The sequence below is a fragment of the Neofelis nebulosa genome, chromosome 8, assembly GCF_028018385.1.
Source record: "Neofelis nebulosa isolate mNeoNeb1 chromosome 8, mNeoNeb1.pri, whole genome shotgun sequence".
Lineage (NCBI taxonomy): Eukaryota > Metazoa > Chordata > Mammalia > Carnivora > Felidae > Neofelis > Neofelis nebulosa.
Window position 1 is genome coordinate 54,132,318 of NC_080789.1, and position 21,517 is coordinate 54,153,834.

At 39.1% G+C, this 21,517-nt stretch overlaps 1 protein-coding gene and 1 pseudogene across 4 annotated transcripts in view; one reads left to right on the forward strand and one right to left on the reverse strand.

Annotated features, from left to right (window-relative positions):
- The window catches only part of MON2 (MON2 homolog, regulator of endosome-to-Golgi trafficking), a 124,132-nt gene extending 107,701 nt beyond the window's left edge, over nt 1-16,431 (reverse strand). For 3 of the 4 annotated variants that reach the window (XM_058742162.1, XM_058742163.1, XM_058742161.1), the window contains exons 1-2: nt 16,065-16,431; nt 1,049-1,112 (exon numbers count right to left, since the gene is read on the reverse strand). In XM_058742162.1, coding sequence (XP_058598145.1) covers nt 1,049-1,112; nt 16,065-16,175 — 175 coding nt within the window. In that variant the 5' untranslated portion in view covers nt 16,176-16,431. The remainder of the gene's footprint in view (nt 1-1,048; nt 1,113-16,064) is intronic. The other variant, XM_058742164.1, reaches the window with a different exon arrangement.
- On the forward strand, nt 7,315-7,909 carry LOC131519301 (activated RNA polymerase II transcriptional coactivator p15-like; annotated as a pseudogene).
- Nucleotides 16,432-21,517: the final 5,086 nt, after the last annotated feature.

The following is a 21,517-nucleotide window of genomic DNA, read 5'->3' on the forward strand; positions in this document are numbered from 1 at the left end:
ACTATTTGGATTTTGGGTAAATTAACTTAATAGGACTATTTTTCTCCTGTAACCAGCTGAGACTAATAGCACCGCTGGAACTGGAAATGCAGAACGAAGAATCAGTGAAGTAAGCAATGATTAAGTATAAACACCTGGGAGGGAGGGGCTAGTGTGGAAACCTCACATTATCACGGCAGCATACTGTAGCAGGAAGAACATGCCCTGGATTCTCAACAGCCAGGGACCTCAGTCTAGTTCCACCATTTATCATATGACCTTAGTCAAGTAACTTAATCTCTTTGCATCTCGATTTGCTCTACTATAACATAAAAACATTTCCCCACAAGGTTGTCTTTTATAAGACAAAGTGGCACGAATGTCTCACATGTAACAGATTCTCAGAAAATCCAGTTTCCTTCTTTTCCATGTTCATTACAGAGGCAAGAACAAGAAGGCACCAAAAAAAGTAATGAGTAGACTATCAAAAGAGTGCCAAAGACAACTCTTAAAATTCCTCCTTGAAAACCAGGTTCAATCACGAGAATGTAAGAAAACATTTTCTTCTTTCTTCCACCCTACTCCCACTCTTTCTTCATGACCATACTGTCTTAGTCCTACGATTCAAAACTCATAAAGTACTACTAAATTTATAATACTACGCTATCACCTGTTTATATTATACTAAAGAGAAAATAGATCTTGGAAGGTGGACTGAGAACCAACCTTTTATTCAATTCAATACAACAAATATTAATTGAATGCCTTTTATGGGTAAGGTGTGTTTTAGGTGACTGAGAAGAGGTGGAGGAGAATGCAAATCCTTGCCTGTAAGGAGTTAGTAGTTTAAAGCTTTCTAATTTCAGAGAATTTTATAACATTCATCCTTGGCAAACCCAATTAGTTCATAAGTTAGGGACTTTTACATATTCTTTATCATAAATAGCATGCTAGGGCACAGAGGAGAGGCTACAGAAAACTGATGGCTGTTTTTTGTTGTTTTAAAGTGTGCACTTTTACTATTAGTGAAATTTTCATTAATTGTTGAATTTTTAATGCAAAAAATTACCTGCCAAAATTTCGGTGTTTCGTGCAGCTATTGTTTTAACTTTTATTATTCCTGATTCAGCAGCCTGTAAGAATAAAAATAATTAGAACATAAAACTTACTATCAACATGGATTAGCTAGGGAAAGAAATATATATGATCACTGTTACTTTTATTTACAAAACTTCAAATACTAAAGCCTAGTAGTGCCATATACATTATATGTCGTAAAACATGATTCATTTGATTGTTCACACGCAAGCTCGGCACTACAGCATGTCGCCCTTCTCTGCCTAAGGCACATCTAATCCCTCATGAATTGAAGTGTTCATAAAATATAAAAATAATAAACAGAAACAAAGCCTAAAAAAAAAATTAGGTTTCTCTTCCCCATTTCATACCTCCCTCCAACCATTTAAAAAAAAAAAAAAAGCCAAACACTGCAAAATCCAGTAAAACCTTTTTGGATTCAAAGACACTGAATAACCAAGAACTTTATTATTACTTTTAATTTACATTTTTTAAACAACCATTAGATTTTCATAAGGTACCTAAAACACTTCACGAGAAGTATGTTTAGTGGGCAGTATTTGCAAGTTATATAGCATTTTACAAAATGCCACAGAACTGTGTGGTCCAATACAGTAGCCATTAAGCACTTTATGTGAGGTTAGTCTGAACTCAGCTGTATTCTAAGTATAAAATACACAGATTTTGAAGACTTAATATGGAAAAGAAATGCAAACTATCCCTTAAATATTTGCACTGATTAAATGTTGAAATAATATTTTGAACATATTGGGTTAAATTATATATTATTAAAATTAAATGCCCCTGTTTCTTTTTACTTTTTTAATGCAATTTAAAATTACACATATGGATTACATCTGTGGTCCACATTTTATTTCTATTGGACAGTGCTGACATATAACACTGATATATAACTTCCATCATAGAAACTCAGAACATTTTTACTAGCAAGAACCATGCCTATTTGATACTTATACTGGTCTCCAAAAATAATATATCAATATTCATAAGCTATATATCTAAGTTGTCCTATTAATTTGCTTGCTACTTGTTCATTTATTTTGTTATCTTTTATTGCTTGCTAAGGGACAAGTGGTAGCAGGTTCTAAAGGTTTAATAATATTTATGGAATAACAGCAGTGTCCTGTGGGTTCTTAGCTTGAGTACCAGTGGATGAAAATAAATAACACATTGTAGGTTATCCTATGTATAGCAGACCTTCGTCATTTTGTTGGCTTCCAAGCATGTGAAGCCCTTGCCTGTGTCTAGAGATTTCCCAACTTCATGAGTTTAGCAAGATGAGTAAGCAAGTGGAACTTATCTCCCACTAGTAAAAATTGAAAATGCCAGATACCTCGCTTTCCCACATGGCCTGGCAGCTTCTTCTAATCCAAACAGACACACCTACCAGGGATTTTGAATATGGAGGCTAATGACAAAGAAAAGCAGAAACAAGACAGAATTCTTTCTGATGACAGCAGTAAACTTCACTTCTGCTTAAACCAGCCAGTCAGCTTTCACTGCTCACAACCAAGAAGGCCTTAGTTCTACAACTTTAAGAAATGGAAATGTCCCAAGTTAAATTAATATGGCTACAAGCAGAAATACAGTCAAAATAAATTACTTCAGGGAAAGATTACTGATTTTCTGATAATTTGCGGGGAGTACATATTAGAGACACCAGAAGCTTAAAAAAATCCTTGATGCCCAGGTTGCAATACATTACAAGGAATGCCAGCGGGAGCTGGCATCAGTATTTTTTTCAAATCTTCAGGTGAGTCCAATATGCAACAAAATTTAGGAGACAGTTGCAATAATGTAGGCAAAAGATGATGGTGGATAAGCCCAAGGTAATAGTGACTGAGATGGTAAGAAGTCAGATTCTGAACACATTTTAGATGTACAAACCATAGCACATTTATAATAAAGATCTGGAGAAAGAAAAATCAGACAAAACAAATACAAAATTCAAGGACACTGAAATTATTATCTATACTTTGTTATACTCACATATCTCATCTCAAACTCTGTTGGGTTGTTACAGGGCCATTCTGTGGTCACTGAGATTTCTTCTGCCATGATTTTCAAGTTCTCCCCATCTTCACTATAACCACAGGTACCCCGTATATGTTCAAATTCAATATTTCTTTCTGCTTCATTTTCAACAAAAATTGATCACACTGAACCATCACCATAAATAGCAATGTCATTTGTCCTGACTTTCTGGAATTCTAGCCAGCCTGACCTTCTTAACAGTTTCCAAACTCAGTCCTATGGCATGCTAGATACTAGATGTCAATAAAAGATTTCAGATTTGCCAAACACTGTTTTGATTTCCTGAGATTAATTAAGAGTTGACCCATGTCTATATCATAAATAAGTACAAATAAGTATAAATAAATAAGTTGTAAGGAGTATAAAATGTTTACCAATTATATTTACACATATACACAGTAAGGAAAAGGAATAAGAACATTTTTTAAAGTTTAATAGTTCCAAAGTAGTGGTTTAAAAGATACATAAAACCAGTGTTTTCTTTCCTAAACACACCAAAAAAAAACCACCAAAAGGACTATTTGTTTCCTTAGATATAATTAGACCTATCACATAGTTCCTCATTTCTTACATGCAGGTTTCTACTCTCAAATTTTGAAACTGTAACATCTTATTCTCTAGGCAGACTGTGTTGCTGGAAAGTTTCAATATCAATGTTTATTGACAACACATGTATATCAGGGTCCCTCTAACCACTGCAGTCTTACTTTATACGGAAGCCTAGCTACATCTTCAAGAGTGTCTCAAATAAATGGAGGTATTCAGACTCAGATTTCCTTCTCTTTATCAAGGACAGTCTATGTAAAGAAGAGTCTTTAACTTCTTGCTTTAAAAGTATCCCCTACTCTGAACAGGTATCTTGTACATCCACAGGTGAGCTACTCAATTATAAACATAGTTCTTTTTTATGAATTGGCCCTCATGCATAAAATATTTAAAAAGAATAAGAAGGAGGAGAAGGAGGAGAAGGAGGAGAAGAAGGAGAAGGAGAAGGAGGAGAAGAAAGAGAAGCTGTTGTTGTTGCTGAAGTTGACCAAAAAAAAAAAAAAAAAGAAAGAAAAAAAAGAAAAAAGTTGCCAGTTCTGTGGACTGGATAGAGATGACATAGGTTAGAGATGACATAGGTTAAGGTGTATAGTCTAATATCTCTATTCCTGGGGAGGGGGGGGGGGCAATCTGTGAGTTTGGGGAAAATACCAAAAGTCTTAAATACACAGCAGTATTTAATGCTTGTTACTCTTAAAATTAATCTCTCTCAAGAAATACCTTTTCTTTTCTTCAATATTCTTTGATTACCCAAATAGACATACTCACCAGGGACTATGAACAGGGAGGATAGTAGCACAAAAAAACAGAGACAAGAGAGAATGTGGACTCCTCTTCCAAGACTGTCTAGAATATCTTTGACCTCACTTCTCACTCAGTAAACTTTTCCTGGGCAAAAATAATTCCCTGGTTTCCATTACTTTCTAAATGCTGTAGACTCCCAAATTATATTCCTGTCTCCTAAACTATAGGACTTACTAACCTAAATGTTTAAAAGGCACCTTAGATTCAAGATACTCAAAACAGGTGTCATCCTGTCACCCCCTCCACACACTTCCACTTCAGCCCCAGAAAAAACCTGTTCCTTTTCCTATAATCTCTACTTCTCTGAACAGCAGCAGTATCCATCCAGTCACTGACTAGACATCTGGGGTTTCTCTCTCATCCCAAAAATCATATCAGCCACAAAGGCTATGTAGGGAACATATTTTGTACCCTTTCTCTCAAATCCCACTTCTGCACCTTAATTCAAACTTCTGGGGTGCCTGGGTGGCTCAATCAGTTGGGTGTCCAACTTTGGCTCAGGTCATGATCTTGCAGTTTGTGGGTTCAAGCCCTGCTTCAGGCTCTGTGCTGACAGCTCGGAGCCTGGAGCCTGCTTTGGATTGTCTCCCTCTCTCTATGACCCTCTCCCGCTCACGCTTTCTCTCAAAAATAAACAAACATTAAAAAAAAAAAAACAAAAAAAACTGCTCATTACCGACCTAAACTAAAAGATTTCTGGACTTACAATCTTGCCTTCCATTCATCCATTGACTCAACTTTTCAATGGTTCCCCAGTGCCTATCCCAACTAGTGTTTCTCAAAACTGAGTAGTTTAAGGACTTCCTTAAAAAAAAAAAAAAAAAAAAAAAAAAAAAAAAATCATGAACCTACCCAGTTACTGATAAATTTAAGTTTGTATAAACTTATTAGGAATAAATTCCTATTTTTACAGCTCTTAAATTATAGTTATATACAAGTTATATACAAACCCAAATCAACACTAATGCGACAAATAATGCTTTGCTGAAATTAAACCACTACTCACAAAATGAAGATAATTGTAGGCTTAAAGAGGAGGCTCTCCTGCTTTTGGTACTATAAGAGCAGTGACAGAAATAATTTCTTCCATCAATTTTTTTCTCTGGTAACTATGAAAAAGCCTTTCCATCTTTGTGGGCTGTCTATGGTTTGTACCGGTAACACTTTATCCCACTCATCTCACTACATGTCTGTTCCTCCATTCTAGCTATAGGCCCTATAAGGACAAGAAATCTATTCCACTTGTTGCTCCATATCACTAACGTCTATCACAGTGCCTGGCATACAGGAGCTACATAATAAATGCTTCTAAACAAAAGTATTACAAGTTCTAAGTAGAGAAGGAGACTCTACTGCCCACTAGTTAAAAACCCAGAAGAAATCCGATCCAGGTATGCACAAGGCCGTCAGGGCTGCTGGTCCACCTTTCTGCCATTCTCTTGGTTCCGTCCTGTTCCATGGGTAGGTCCATCCTTTGGCCACTTCCAAACTTGCCAATAAAAACAGTTGCAGCCATTCTACATTTCACAATTTTACATGAAAAAGGCCTCTTTTAGCAGCTTTTTAAAAAGGAAGAGGAAACTCCTTGTCCAGGAGCACTCACTGGCATTATGTAACTTGGACAGAAATGAAGGTGGGGCTGGTGGCGGTGGGGAGGGTTTAAATTAGATTAAACTAATCAAGGTACCCTAAGGAAGGAATCAGATTAATTCATCTCAATCCAAAGGTCTGGAAATGAAAGAAGAGTGCAGCCTACTACAGAAGGAAGCGAGAGGGAATGGATGCTAGGAAGGGAATTAACAAAGGTCCACTACTTGTACTAGAAACAATTTTACAAGTAAAAAAAAAATTAATGATGCTTTCCTTCATCAAAGTTCCTATGTTCTGTTTTTTCCTATGTTGTCTTTTAAAAAAAAAATACATACTTTTCACATCTATGAAAATCGACCTCAAAATGAGAACAAATTTACCAAAGGTCCAAATGAATTATTTACTTACATAGCGTAACACAAGAGCTGAGGTAGTATTATGAAACTCAGATTAACAGCAATTTGAATCCAAAAATGTACTCATAAGATATCAGGGAGGTATAAAGCTGCCTGAAGACTTATGATTTTAGATATCAGGTAAAATAAAAAAAAACTAAAATGAAGTCCACACTTGGGAATAAGGAGATCCAGAATACTCCCTACAGGACAATCTGCTCATAAAACAATTAATACATTGAAACCAATACGGTTTTCTTCTATAACATATAATTGGTTTACAACCCCAAACTCTGAAAGATATATACCTACATGGCATCTAATTCAAAACCTCTCACCTGGGCACCTGGGTGGCTCAGTCAGTTAAGCATCTGACTCTTGATTTCCACTCAGGTCATGATCTCATGATTGGGACATGGAGTCCCATGGAGCCTGGGTCAGGGATTGCACTGGGTGTGGAGCCTACTTAAGATTCTCTCTCTCCCTCTCTTTCCGCCCTTCTCCAGTTCCACCCACGGGTACACGTGCACTGTCTCTCAAAAACAAACAAACAAACACTGCCCCAAAACAAACCAAAAAACCCAACCAAATAACAACAACAACAAACCCTGGCTTCTACAAAACAACAACAAAAAAAGTTCTTTAACATATCAAATGAAAGACTGAAATGCAGGGGCACCTGGGTGGCTCAGATGGGTAAGCTTCTGAGTCTTAATTTTGGCTCAGGTCACGATCTCACGGTTCATGACATGGAGCCCAGAGTTGGGTTCTGTGAGCAGAGAGCCTACTTGGGATTCTCTCTCTCCCTCTCTCTCTGGCCCTCCCCAGCTCATGCTTTTTCTCTCTCAAAATAAGTAAACTCCACTTGCAAGCAAGTGAGCAGAGGGCTGTTCAGCTGCAAGAGTGGAGCAATGCCTAAGTCAAAGGAACTTGTTTCTTCAAGGTCTTCGGGCAGTGATTCTGAGTGTGAGGTTGACAAAAAGTTAAAGCGGAAAAGGCAGGTTACTCCAGAAAAACCTGTAAAGAAGCAAAAGACCGGTGAGACTTCAAGAGCCCTATTATCCTCTAAGAAGAGTAGGAGCCACAGAGATGATAACATGTTTTAGACTGGGAAAATGAGGTATGTCAGTGTTTGAGACTTTAAAGGGAAAGTCCTAATTGATATTAGAGAATACTGAATGGATCCGGAAGGTGAAATAAAACCAGGAAGAAAAGGTATTTCTTTAAATCCTAAGCAATGGAGCCAGCTGAAGGAACAGATTTCTGACACTGATGATGCAGTAAACTGTAAAATCAGAGCCATATAAAACCTGTACTGTTCTAGTTGTTTTAATCTGTCTTTTTACATTGGCTTTTGTTTTCTAAATGTTGTTTTCCAAGCTATTGCATATTTGGATTGCAGAACAATTTGTAAGATGAATACTTTTTTTTAAATGTACATTATTAAAAATGTTCTGAGTGAAGCTGACTGTCAACTTTACTAAGGAGGATAGCTTTGTGCCCACCACCTACTGTAAAATAAAATCAAGTAATACAATATTAAAAAAAAATAATAAAAACAAAAAATAAGTAAACGTAAAAAAAATGCAGATTACATGTGGATCGCTAAATATATATATATATAATATTCCTATATATATGGTATCCCTTTTCTTTCCTTTTAAAAAATTTAACCTCTAAAAAGTAACTAATTAGTACCTCCTAGATATACAAATACTTTGCACTATGGTGAACAAAGTATAAACAAGATGTAAAACTGACCCTTTAAGGTGCTATTTAGACTCCCCCCCCAAAAAAAAAACCTAAAATAACTAAACAAAAGGTAAAACATAAGACTTATATGGAAATAACTTATAAAAATAAATTTAAAAAAAAAATTTTATGTTTGTTTATATTTGAGATAGGGAGAGACTGCACGTAAGCAAGGGAAGGGCAGAGAGAGGGAGACACAGAATCTGAAGCAGGCTCCAGGCTCTGAGCTGTCAGCACAGAGCCTGATGCAGGCTCAAACTCACAAACCGTGAGATCATGACCTGAGCTGAAGTCCGACGCTTAACTGACTGAGCCACTCAGGGTACACCTAAAATATGTTTAAATGAAAGTTAAGAAAAGAGAAGAAAACATATTAGTTTGAAAATGTGGGCAGGAGCTGTAACTGTTTTTGCTCTAACAACTAACAGTACATAGCACAGAGTAGGTACTCAAAAACTACTTCATGAACAAATGAATGAAGGGAATGAGGGGAGAAATTAGAAAATTATCTGTAAAGTTGATTTATTTATGCAACAAACAGATAAGCAACATTTAAAGTGGGATTCAATGAAAGGTAGGATCTTAATTTAAAAGGAGGAGAAGGTGGGCACCTAGGTGGCTCAGTTGGTTAAGCAGCTGACTTAGGCTCAGGTCATGATCTCACAGTTTGTGAGTTCAAGCCCCAAATCAGGCTCACTGCTGTCAGCGCAGAGCCCACTTTGGATCCTCTGTCCCCCTCTCTGCCCCTCCCCTGCTCACGCTCTCTCAAACATTTATTTAAAAAAAAAAAAAAAAGAGAAGGAGATTATGGGCCAGCAAAAGGAACCTCAGAAGCATGGAAGAGAGAAGCAGCAGGATATATCTGGAGAATAAATAGCAGGCAATACACCTTGGCTGAAGTACAAAGGCGTATCAGGAAAAACTGAGGATGATGAAGCTAGAAAGGAAGGTTGGGATGATCAAGGAGGGTCTTAAATGCTATACTAAGGGGTCCAGTAAGTAGAGAGTAGCCATTAAGGGTTTCTGAGCTGCTTAAGTATATTAAGCTAGTGGTTACATATAGAATGGTTTTGCTTTTCATTTTTTTAATGTTTATTTATTTTTGAGAAAGAGAGAGACACAGACACACTGTGAGCAGGTGAGGGGCAGAGAGAAGGGGAGACACAGAACCCGAAGCAGGCTCCAGGCTCCGAGCTGTCAACACAGAGCCCAACGTGGGGCTCAAACTCACAAACTGCGAGATCATGACCTGAGCTGAAGTTGGGACATTAAACCGACTGAGCCACCCAGGCACCCCACCATACAGAATGATTTTTGTGTGTGTGTGCCATTGATGCATATTAACGGCCAGGTATTTGAAATTTGGTACTACAATAATAAGCTGAGAAAACAGAAAAAAGAAGAGGTATGTTGGAAACTACAGAGCAGGAAGGAACAGCTGACAATGAATAAAGAAAGAGAACTGAGGGGGAGAAGATAGCCAAATGTGACTAAGGTAAGCAACAGTGATAAATGCCATTAACAGAACAAGTGAAATGTGGGTAAAGGGCAAGTTTTAGGGCAAATAAGTTTAACTACAAAAAGTCCTATGTCAAGTATGGGAAAGATATTCTGGTCTAAGGAAAGACATTGGTCTATGCTCAGGAAAGAGAGCAGAGTACACGGAGTAGATTCAGGAGTCCTCAGCATCAGGGTAAAGCCCGGCAGCTTTACTGGGGGTAAGTAGAAGACAGTAATGAGGGAGGAGCAAGCAGAAGAGGCCTGAAAACAGAGCGTGGGATACAATTCTACATAAACATGAAGGGAAGGAATACTGAGAGAGAAGGAGTAATAGGAAAGTAGAGTGCCACAAACATCAAAATGAGAGAATGGCAACATGGAAAGAATGATGAATAGTAACAAATAATGAAGCAAGGCAGACAAATGGAAACAATGATAGAAACAAGTAAGTACGTTTTGAAGGCATTTTGCAGCTCGGAGTAATGGAGAGGAGTTAGAGACAGATGCACAGGGAGCCACATCCCAGTTCTTCCACTTTCTAGATCTACTAACTTATGCAAGTTACTGAGCCAAGAGGAAACCATAATTTCCTCATCTGTAAAATTAAAATAGCATCTTGTAATAAAGTAAATGGATGCAACCTCCCTAGCCTAATGGAAAGACAATACTCAACACTGAGTTAACTTCATAAAAATAAAGGCAGTCTCTCATTCATTGTTTTTATCTTTCGCCATGCTTTATGCTTAAGAAACTAATAAATTTCTATTAAATTATAACAGTAACGGCAAAACCCAGTGTTTCGTACATGACTGAAAATAAGCTATGCTTATATAAAAGAAAAAAGAAAAATAATTCCATTTTTGGAGTATGTCTTCCTTTTTGGTTTACGAGCCAGATAAATGTCATTTATTTCTTCTGTATCACCAAAGCACAGTGCTAAAAAGATAATCAATACATTTGACTAAAGTATGTTTCCACTGATCTTTGCTTATTCATTTCCTTCATAAAAGTAAAAACGCAATGGTCAAAAACTTAGTAAAAATAAATTATTATGTTTTATACTTTAATAATAAATTTCACTGGTTATGGAATTTTAATAAGTGTATAATACAGGTTATAGAATAACCAAAAGCTTTTTAAAGAAATCTCACTGTAAAAATGCTCTTAGAATACTGCAATAATCTAGCAAAATTTTCCTCGAAGTCCTAGTGAAAAAGTTGTGCTTATATATTCTTGAAGTTAACATCTACATTGCTTATCAGAAGAAAATGAATTTAATGAGACTTAGGAATCTAATATAACTTTTATGGAATAAAGTCAAAGAAAGAGCAGAGTCAAAACAAAGCAAAAAAGCAAAGGTCAAAGGCCACGTGCACATCTAACACAATTATCTAAAATTGCATTATATAGGAAAGTAAGTCTTGACCAAAATGACTTCTAACTCCTTACCATAATTGTCATTATTTATGTGACTGGTGCTGGCAAGTTTTTTCAAATAAATTATGAAAATTAATTTATTTCATTATGTAAAACATCGACCTATTCTGTCATACTTATGAGAGAAAGAACACAATTGGTTGTGTCATGAGCAAATCTGTCCAACCAACGTCATCAGAAAAAAAAAAACTATAGTACATTATAAAATGCTAAACCCAAATAGCTCCCAACGAAACATGTAATAAACATTATCCAGCCCTCATTCTCCACTGTCACAAGGTCCTGAAAATGATATCTTCTCCCTACCAGAAAAGCCAACTGACTTGATCTTCAATCTCCAAATAGCTGGTTAAAGGGAGAATCCTGTCATGGTGAGTAAAAAGCATCTCTTTCACCAAACTAACACATAAAAAACACTGGGCCCTGAGGAACTCTACCACAAGAACTTCTGCTTTTTAAGCCAAAAATCCCTGCCCACCTAGGTTCTGTCAAGCCCACATACACAAGTGGAAACAAAGACAGCATAGGAAGACTACTTGCACTTTCTTACTATTTACACCCTTCCTGATTCCATCTCACTAAAAAAGAGAAAATCCATTCAAAACCCTAATTCTGACCACCTCAGCTTAAACGGCCTTCATCCCCTTCCTCTTCTACCACCCATTCCCTGGACTTCATCATCCTCTAGTGCAGCATGACTTGGCAATCTGAAATCGAACATCCCTTTCCTGTGCCAATCCCGGTCCTTCTAGCTCTCCCACCGCTCTTTGATTAAATTGGTGCTGCTAGTCCCTTAACCCTTCCATCTTCTTCCAATCAATCAAAGTTTTATGTATTTCCTTCTTTAGAAATAGAACACAGATCTTACGATCTGTCATCATTTCAACCACTTTTCCTGCCAAGACTCTTTAGTGTCCCAAGTTAATTTCTCCTCCACTTCTACAAAGCGATCCACTGCTCCTCTCAAACTTTCTACCCATCACTCCTTTCATCACCAATTGCTCCCAGCAATAAGCTTATTTCCTACCTTACCAAGAATAGAGGCCATAGGCCAAACTATCCACGACTTCCTATCTCTCCACAATGTCCCTCCTTCAAATTTATCACATTCAAACTCATTTTTTTCTTCTTCCCTTCCTCTGTCAGAAGAAAATATGTTCCTTCTCAGAGTGACAGCCAGTTCATTTACCTATGCCTTTGAAACTCCAGCTTCTCAGGGACCTTGCTCTGCCAAGGATTCCGTTTCTCTCCCATTTCCTTAACCTTAGTCAGCTGCCTCTTTCCCTTTACTGCTGTTGTTTCCCAAACTTCCTTCTTCGGCTCTGACATTCTCATTCTATGCACTGTTCCAGACCCATCTTATCTACTCCTATGGTTTCTATTATCATATGTAAACTGATACTCCTAAATCTGAAATTCTAGACCTCCTCCTTAAGAACCAAACCATCACTTTCAAATACCTACTGGTCAGTTCCACTTGACACACACATAAATGTTAAACTTATTATATTCACGACTACTCACTTTGCCCAAAAACATCACCTCCTCTTACGTTCCTTCTCTTAGTGATCTACCCAGTTTCCCAAGCCAGAACCTGGGAGGCATCATAGATTTCTTTCTCTACGTTATATAAAAGGTCATTATGCCCTGATAATTTAAACTGCTAAGTCTCTTTTTAATCCATACTGTCTCTTTCACACATGACTATCACAATGCAAGCAACCTCCTGTCTACCTCTACTGCTACCTTGACACAGGCAATCATCACTTTTTAAAATTTACTCTCTTTGTCAATGTTAGTCCCCTCTAATTCTTCCCATGAATACTGTTACGGAAATGCTACTAAATATGAATTTGATATTATTCCCTCTCTTAAAAACTTTTAATGGCTCCTAATTACCTTCAGCATGAAATTTATTTAACATGGAATACAAACTTGTGCTAATTTGTCTGCCTAGAATGACCACCCCCTTCTTCTATTGGCTTGCTTCTACTCATCCTATTAAGACTCAACTGAAGAATTACAAACTCTCTCTGACATACTTCCAAGCTCAGTTGGATCCCTCTCATTTGTTTCCAGAATAATGCCTGCAAATAGAAAATGACCAAAATGTTTTATTCATTAAATATATAAACATAAAGCTTCAGAGATTAGTGCCTCTGAAGGCAGTGAGCGTCACTTTCAGAAAAGCAATTTTACAAAGCTTTAAGGTAATTTTTTTTTTTTAATGTTTTTTATTTATTTTTGGGACAGAGACAGAGCATGAACGGGGGAGGGGCAGAGAGAGAGGGAGACACAGAATCGGAAACAGGCTCCAGGCTCCGAGCCATCAGCCCAGAGCCTGACGCGGGGCTCGAACTCACGGACCGCGAGATCGTGACCTGGCTGAAGTCGGACGCTTAACCGACTGCGCCACCCAGGCGCCCCTTTAAGGTAATTTTTAAGGCAAAGAAAAAATTATTCATACAAGTATTCCAGAACAGATTAGCTAGTACACTTGTCCTAAAAAAGTTACATTGCTGAAACATAAAGATTCATATTTAAGGACTAAGAAAAATAAGCTGGTGCTGACAGCTCAGAGCCTGGAGCCTGCTGCGGATTCTGTGTCTCCCTCTCTCTCTGCCTCTCCCCTGCTTGCACTCTGTGTCTCCCTCTCTCAAAAATAAATAAACATTTAAAAAAAAGAACTGGGGAAGGAGATCTGCCTTCCAAAGTACATATACAATTACCACTGTAAGTTCTTAAGTATCCTTATAAGAAGTTCAGAAGTATTTTTCAACTAATAACTGTGAAGATACTGGGAGAGTGTTACCTAGCAAATCAGTATACAGATGGAAAAGCTTTTTATACTTAGAAAGGCCTTGCCTTGGGGCACCTGGGTGGCTCAGAAGGTTAAGTGTCCGACTTCAGCTCAGGTCATGATCTCATCCTCCCTTCATCCCCCAAATAAATAAAACTAAAAACTTACCAGTTTCTTAAAAAACAAAAGCCAAAATTGCTATTAATTTATCAGGAAAAATTTAATTCAATCAAAATATTTCTTGAAAGTCAAGGGTCCCTCCTATAAAATCATCACTCTTAGACTAATTACTTCATTACTGTTTTAAACTGGTAACACAGTGATGGTCATTTTCTAATTCCTAAAGTGGGCCCCTAAGCATATTAGAAGTGCCACTGGTTAAGACGTCAAGGTTCTTACATTCAACAAATTCTTACAGAGTAGGTACTATATAGGAAATTATGTATCAGAGATAATCACACCAAGAATGATTTTTGCCATTACCTCAAAGAGTGGTGCAATCACCAAGTATTTCTTTGGCCAATGTCCAAATAAAAGAGCTAATGAGCTATATTTAAAGTTCCTAGATTAAATGGACTGAGTTCTAGGACTCTGTAAATTACCTGTTTGGAATTCTGAATGCATTTTCTAAAATAAATAAGATAATAAATGGCAACTAAATTCTCAAACAAGTCCACAAAGGCCTTTATATGTAATATAGAGGAATCTTAGTTTCTATATAAATTATAAGAGCTGCGAACAATCAGTTCTATAAATTATTGTCAAAAATACAACAGAACAGTCTAATTCTTTAAAATTCTTTAAAACTGCTTAATTCCTTAAAATTACTTATTATAACTTTCAACAGAAAATGACACAGAGAAAATAATTAAAATTGATATCACAAGCTATTGAGTATCTGAAATAAAATATATTTCGATAGTTATCTTTCCAAAAGTGGCACATCAGGTTCCCATTATTGGGTAATATTTGCTTACTTTATTAAAGGAATAGTAGATGGAGCATGTTGAAGACTAATGAAACCAAAAGCACTTACAGAAAAGTTAAGATTCCTTGGAAGCCTAAAATCCAAACTTTATTGGGTAAGTTTTAATTACAAAACCTTTATAAAGGCAAAACATTTAAATTAATATGAAACATTCCAAAATTCCTAGTAAACTTTTGGTGAATCCTAAATAGTAAATAAAATTGCTGGTAGGCCAAACTACTTTATAGAAAAATAAAAATGATTGCTTTTACAAGTTTATCACTGAAATATCTTGTTCCCGATATGAGAAAGGAAATTGGGAAGCATTTTTAAAACGTTTAGGAGAAATAAAATGGCATCTTAAGAGAAAAAAATCAATAGTGACTAAACGTCAAATTTTTCAATTTAGGAAAGATTTGGAGAATTTATATAAATAATTAACTGGAACCTCTTTAATAATACCCTTTTTGCTCTGACGACTTTACCATCATAATCCAGTAAGTCCACCCTTTAACCCTATTTACACAGGAAAGAAAACTGAAGCTCAAAGAGGTTAATATGTATTTCAAGGTGTACTGGATTTGACTCTAAACCCAAACTTCCCATTAAAGTATTGCTAATAACAAGGCTTAACATAATTCTTGCGGGTCTTCAATATTTGTCATAAGTTAAGTGGCTGAATAATTTATTAACACTTCGTGGTACTGACAGAGTGAAGCTGCATGACACAAGACAACAAGGAAGGCTACTCCCCTTTGAGTGATACACACTTTAAACGTGAGGAGCACAGATGTCAGCGCAACGATGGATGATAGTTTTAGAAGCAACAAACATAAGTTTTTTTCAATTCTGGCTTGGCTAGTTTCAAGCTTGAAAAAGGCCAGAAAAGGCGAGGGTAAGACACATTCAGCTGAATTAGCTGCATCGGCTCACTCCGCGAACTTCATTCCTAAATCCGGAGGACAGGAGTGGAGAAAATCAAAGCTCCCCAGACGTCTCCAAAGGAAACTCTAAAGAGCGCTTGTGGAACAACCCACCGACTAGCAAATCTGGAAAGGTGAGGACCAAATTAAAATCAGACAGGAGTTTGGGAGCGAAGGACTGGATCTAATAGGACCAGACATGCTCACCGTGTCCTCTCCCGACGTCACCCAAAGCTTACCTCTTTGACAGGTGGGAATTTCTTCTTGCATTCCAGGGACAAGGCCCGTAAATCGCTCTGCATGTTCTCCAGCAGCTTCTTCACTGCCTCGGGGCTGTTGGTGCCGGACATGATCCACCAAACTACAATCCAATTTGAGCGGCGCAAACGAACTCCAGCACGGTCAGCTCCTTCGGGCGACCGTCAGCTCCCTCAGAGCGCCTCCGGCCCTTCCTCAGCGCGCCTCTTGGGCTCCGCGGGGCTCGGCCCGGCCTGGACTACGAACCCACAGCGTACCCGAGCGCCCCCCGCAGCCTCCTCGCAACTCTCGCGGCTCCTCTCCGAGGCGCCCCACCCCCTCCCCCGGTCGCCCCGCCCCGCTAGGCTCCAGCGGCTCTGGCCGAGGAGCCCACAAGGCGGGCAGGTCCCTCCCGCTGCCGCGGGGTCCGGCCGCACAGTTCGTCAGCAGCCAACCTGGCAAAATCTTCGGCGCTGGCCGCCCAAGCCCTCCAGACTCGCCGACGCCATTAGCCGAGTCGCCCACAATTCCGAGCGCGGCCGGGACACGTCAGCCGCACTTCCGGGCACCGCGGCCACCGCCCCCGCCGCGGCCAACTGGGACGGTGAGCCGCAGGCGGGGCGTGGCCAGGGGCGTGGTCACGTCCGGGGCTGGATCGGCTCCCGGAGGGGCTGCTTTCCCCAGCTCGAGTTTGGGAACTGCTAGGCGTGAGCCACCATTTGCCTCGTCTAAATTGGCTTCTTCTTAGATATGTGACAGCTGTCAGAATGGAGCCACGTGTATCTTGGCGTGTCTCTTGGGGTTTGTTCGTGTTACATTGTATTTCGGTGTAAACAGTTTGCTTCCTTTTGTTTTAATCTTCATCCGTCTTGTCGTTCGTCATTTCTGCCCCCTGGAATCTCTGGGCTAGTGGCCCCAAACCAATGCCTACCTCCTGTTAATTTTATTTTCCTCCTAAGTACCTAAATTGCAATTCCTCCACAGAGTTGCACAAAGCATACTGGTGCGCTTACTGCGGAGTAGTCCTTTATTTCCCTAATTTGTAAAATGACAGAGAAAACTACCCTTTGTTCCAAAACCCTCCGCTGGCCTTCCATTTTGCCCACGGTAAAAGTCAGAATTCCTCCTTACACCTGCCAGGAGCCACGCGATCTGCCCCGCCCCCTTTTACCGCCAGTTTTCCAGCTAAAAGGCGTTGGGATTTTGTCCCCCTCTGTTTTGTTCCCTTCTTATCTCCGGCACTTAGAATAGTTCTTGGCATATAGTAGATGATCAATAAATATTTTATTTTGTTTACATTTTTAAATGTTTATTTATTTTTGAGAGAGCGTGAGCAGAGAGAGAGAGGAAGACACAGAATGTGAAGTAGATCCAGGCCCTGAGCTGTCAGCACAGAGCCCCACGCAGGGCTCAAACTCAGAAACAGTGAGATCATGACCCCAGCCAAAGTCGGATGCCCAACTGACTGAGCCACCCCGGCGCCCTGATCAATAAATATTTTAATGAATGAATGTAAAAATAATTTTGGTGCTCAAATAAGAAACCAATATAAAAGCCTTTATTAGGTAACAAATATTAAGTGAGGCACAAGTAAGCAGAAAACTTACCTGTGCTTCCCAAGATCTAGGTCCGTGTGCTTTTGCCCAAAACATCTTGCAACCACTGAGTAGGAAGCAGAGGAAGGTAGAGGGAAAGCCTGAACCCGGATAGAGGTAGGAGATAAAGAAAGGAACACCTCAGACAACTGAGCGGATGACATCATTGCAGTAGGCAGGGCAGCGGACTGAGATTGTCAGTGGGAGGAAGGATTTGGCCCTAAAATAAGCCTTGCACCACAAGTACTTTGTAAACTAAATAATTTTTTCCTCATCCGACAGAAGTAACACAAGGATGGATAAAGATAGCAGATAAGGTAATAGACCTCTCAGAACACTAGTTTGTATCATTTGTGCCTATTGTGACTTTGGGAAATTTGATAGGTCCTATAGCATAAGCTTTATATATTAAAAACTGTGAATTTATAAAACAAAATCTTAGGTAGAATATAGGGCAGACATTATTCTTGAGGTCCCAGGAAACTTTGAAAAATGATCCTCTTGTGGGGCGCCTGGATGGCTCAGTCAGTTGAGCCGGGTTAAGCCCCAGAGTCTTGATTTCAGCTCAGGTCATGATCTCAAGGTCATGGGATGGAGGCCCATTGGGCTCCACACTGAGCTTGGAGCCTGCTTAAGATTTTCATTCTCTCCCTCTCTGCCCTTCACCCCCGCTGGTGTGCGATCTCTCTCTCTCTCAAAAATCAAATTAAATAAATAACAAAACCAAGTAGTTTTCTATGTACATATGCCCAGGGAGATTGTACTGCCACAGAAACAATGCATGGCTTTATGCCAAAACCAACCAAGTTAGCAGGAGTAAAAATCATTCTTGATTCTACAAGTTAAGAAATCAGCTAGGTGCAACAGGGTGGCTCAGTCGGTTAAATATTCAACTTGGGCTCAGGTCATAATCTCACAGCATGTGAGTTTGAGCCCCAAGTCAGGCTCTAGGCTGACAGCTCAGAGCCTGGAGCCTGCTTGGGATTCTGTATCTCCCTCTCTCTCTGCCCCCCACCCCTGCTCATTCTCTCTCTCTCTCTCTCTCTCTCTCTCTCTCTCTCAAAAAAAAAATAAATAAACATTAAAGAATGTTTAAATAAAAAGACTTAGTTATCAATAAGCTTTAAACTCCTAGTTGAAAATTAGGAAACCTGTGTCTTTTTCTCTTTTTCTGAGCCTTTGTTGTGAATCTTTTGGAAAATGTATTTATTTAACAATGAGCATATATTCATGTGTAACAAGAAAACTTGTCCAATGACATTCTAAAATATCTGTCTCAGGTGATGGTGAAATACAAATGTAACTCATTTTACCTTTCTAGTTGTTCAATCCCTCAGATTTCACCATCATTCACTTATTCTCCTCTTGGATTTTTCTCTCTTCTACCTACTCCTTAGAGATTAGTATTTCCCAGAATTCTATTATTTACTTTCTTTTCTTTATTTTCTACTCTGGAAAATATGCACACCAATGGTTTCAATTACTACCAACCTATTTAAAAAAATTTTTTTAGTGTATATTTTTGAGAGAGAGACAGAGCGCAAGCAGGGGAGGGGCAGAAAGCGAGGGGGACTCAGATTCCAAAGCAGGCTCCAGGCTCTGAGCTGTCAGCACAGAGCCCCGTGTGGGGCTCAAATTCACAAACCGTGAGATCGTGACCTGAGCCGAAGTCGGACGCTCAACTGATTGAGCCACCCAGGTGCCCCTATATAACTACCAACCTATTGATAACACCCTGTATAACCTCCATATTGACAAATAGCAATAGAATGTCAGATTAACAGAAATACTACAGCAGGTATGTGATTGCAATATCAGCTAAGAGATGGACATTCAAGTTTCTAAACCTTCCAAATATTCAAACTTTCTGGAATACATAACATCAGACCTTCTAGAAACTTCACTTCCCCTTCTGGTCCTACCCTTATATATGTAAAGATAGATTGGTCCTATACATAGCATTCTCTAGAGACCATCTCACTTAGGCAAGGAAGCTCATCAATCTCAAGTTATATAATGCACAGCGTGATAGCTAAGGAAGCCTGCAGAGAATACTTAGACATGAAAACTCCTTTGATGCTCAGCTTCCCTAGGCGAACACAGCCTAGTCCAAGTACATTCCTGAATTTAGTACTAAGGGAATAAAACAAGAAACTGTTACTGGAATATCTCTGAGAATCATGATATCAAGCCCTTATACATAAATGTGTAACTCCAGAGCTCTTGTGTGAGATCCAAACGTGAATATTCCGCTGCCTACTGGACATCCTTACCTGGAAGTCTCATTGGCACCTATACTCCTTCCCAAAAAGAGGTTGATTCTCTTCATACATTATCTTTCTCAATGAGAGAAATTGGTTGCCACTATCCATCTGGTTACCCATATCCGGAAACTAAGAATCAAACTTGACTCTTACCCCTCCCTTATCCTCTACATCTAAGCTGAATCAAACTCTGTTACATTCATCCCTCTTTGTAAATTTCAGTTCATCCATTTTCTCCATTCTCAGGCCATCATCATCTCCCACTGGTTTATAAATTTTTTTTTTCACCGTTTTTTATTTATTTTTGGGACAGAGAGAGACAGAGCATGAACGGGGGAGGGGCAGAGAGAGAGGGAGACACAGAATCGGAAACAGGCTCCAGGCTCCGAGCCATCAGCCCAGGGCCTGACGCGGGGCTCGAACTCACAGACCGCGAGATCGTGACCTGGCTGAAGTCGGACGCTTAACCGACTGCGCCACCCAGGTGCCCCTCTCCCACTGGTTTAAAACAACAATTCCGAATGTATAACCCCTATCTCTCTCTAGTCCATTTTTAATTTATTTTCCACACTTGTGTCAGAGTCCTCTTTCTAAAATCAAAGTATGAAGCCTTTTATGGTTTTCTAATGTTTTGAGATTAAAGCCCAAACTCCTTTACATGGTATACTAGTTAGATTCTTTTAGAAACCTCAAACAGTAGGGCTTCAAATAAATAACCCATGTGAAAGTAAGAGACCAAGGAATTTCAGCCACAAGAGAGAGCCCTATGGAAATATAGGAAAAGCTTGGTTTCACAGAGCCTAGGATGTAGTTTGGAAAACTAGAAAGCCCTTGGGTGTTCATACTGCTTGACTCATCTCAGCAGCTGTTATGTTGCTTCCTTCTCCCTCATCTGATCCTGAAGTATTACCAAGACAATCTCCTTCATGTTTCTGCTAATATTTCTCCTGCTTCTACCAACCAGTTGCCTCACTCCTGACTCCACATGTCACCAGGATCCAGTTCTCTCATAGCTTTAGTTTCCTCGTGGCATCTGCTCTTTTCTCTTTTCTCTATGTCCATTTAACTTCTGTTCTCTACCCTTCCAACTACATACTCTCTCTTGATGTGTCCCATTCAAATTTTTAAAGAGACAATGTCAAAGTAGTTGAACAATCATCAATGATCGAGTATTTCAATTTCGCTATGCTTTTTGCTGGACTGCCTTTTAGGTCACTGAAAAGAATACAGATCAACTGTCCTTGGAGACAGAACCAGGAGACACCCCTGATTCCAACAGCTGTGGTCAAAGGTGATTGGTTTATGTGGTCAGGGTAAGGAGTTCACATGATACAGGACATGGATAACTAACTATGTTGAAGAAAATATATCAGAGATCTGTTAGTTGGATGAGTTAATATGAAATTTTATCTGCAAATGTATTTGGGGGTTTTTTTATGTTTATTTTTGAGAGAGAGAGACAGAGACAGAATATGAGCTGGAGAGGGGGCAGAGAGAGGGAGAAACAGAATCCAAAGCAGGCTCCAGGCTCTGAGCTGTCAGCACAGAGCCCAATGTGGGGTTCGAACCCACCAACCGTGAGATCATGACCTGAGC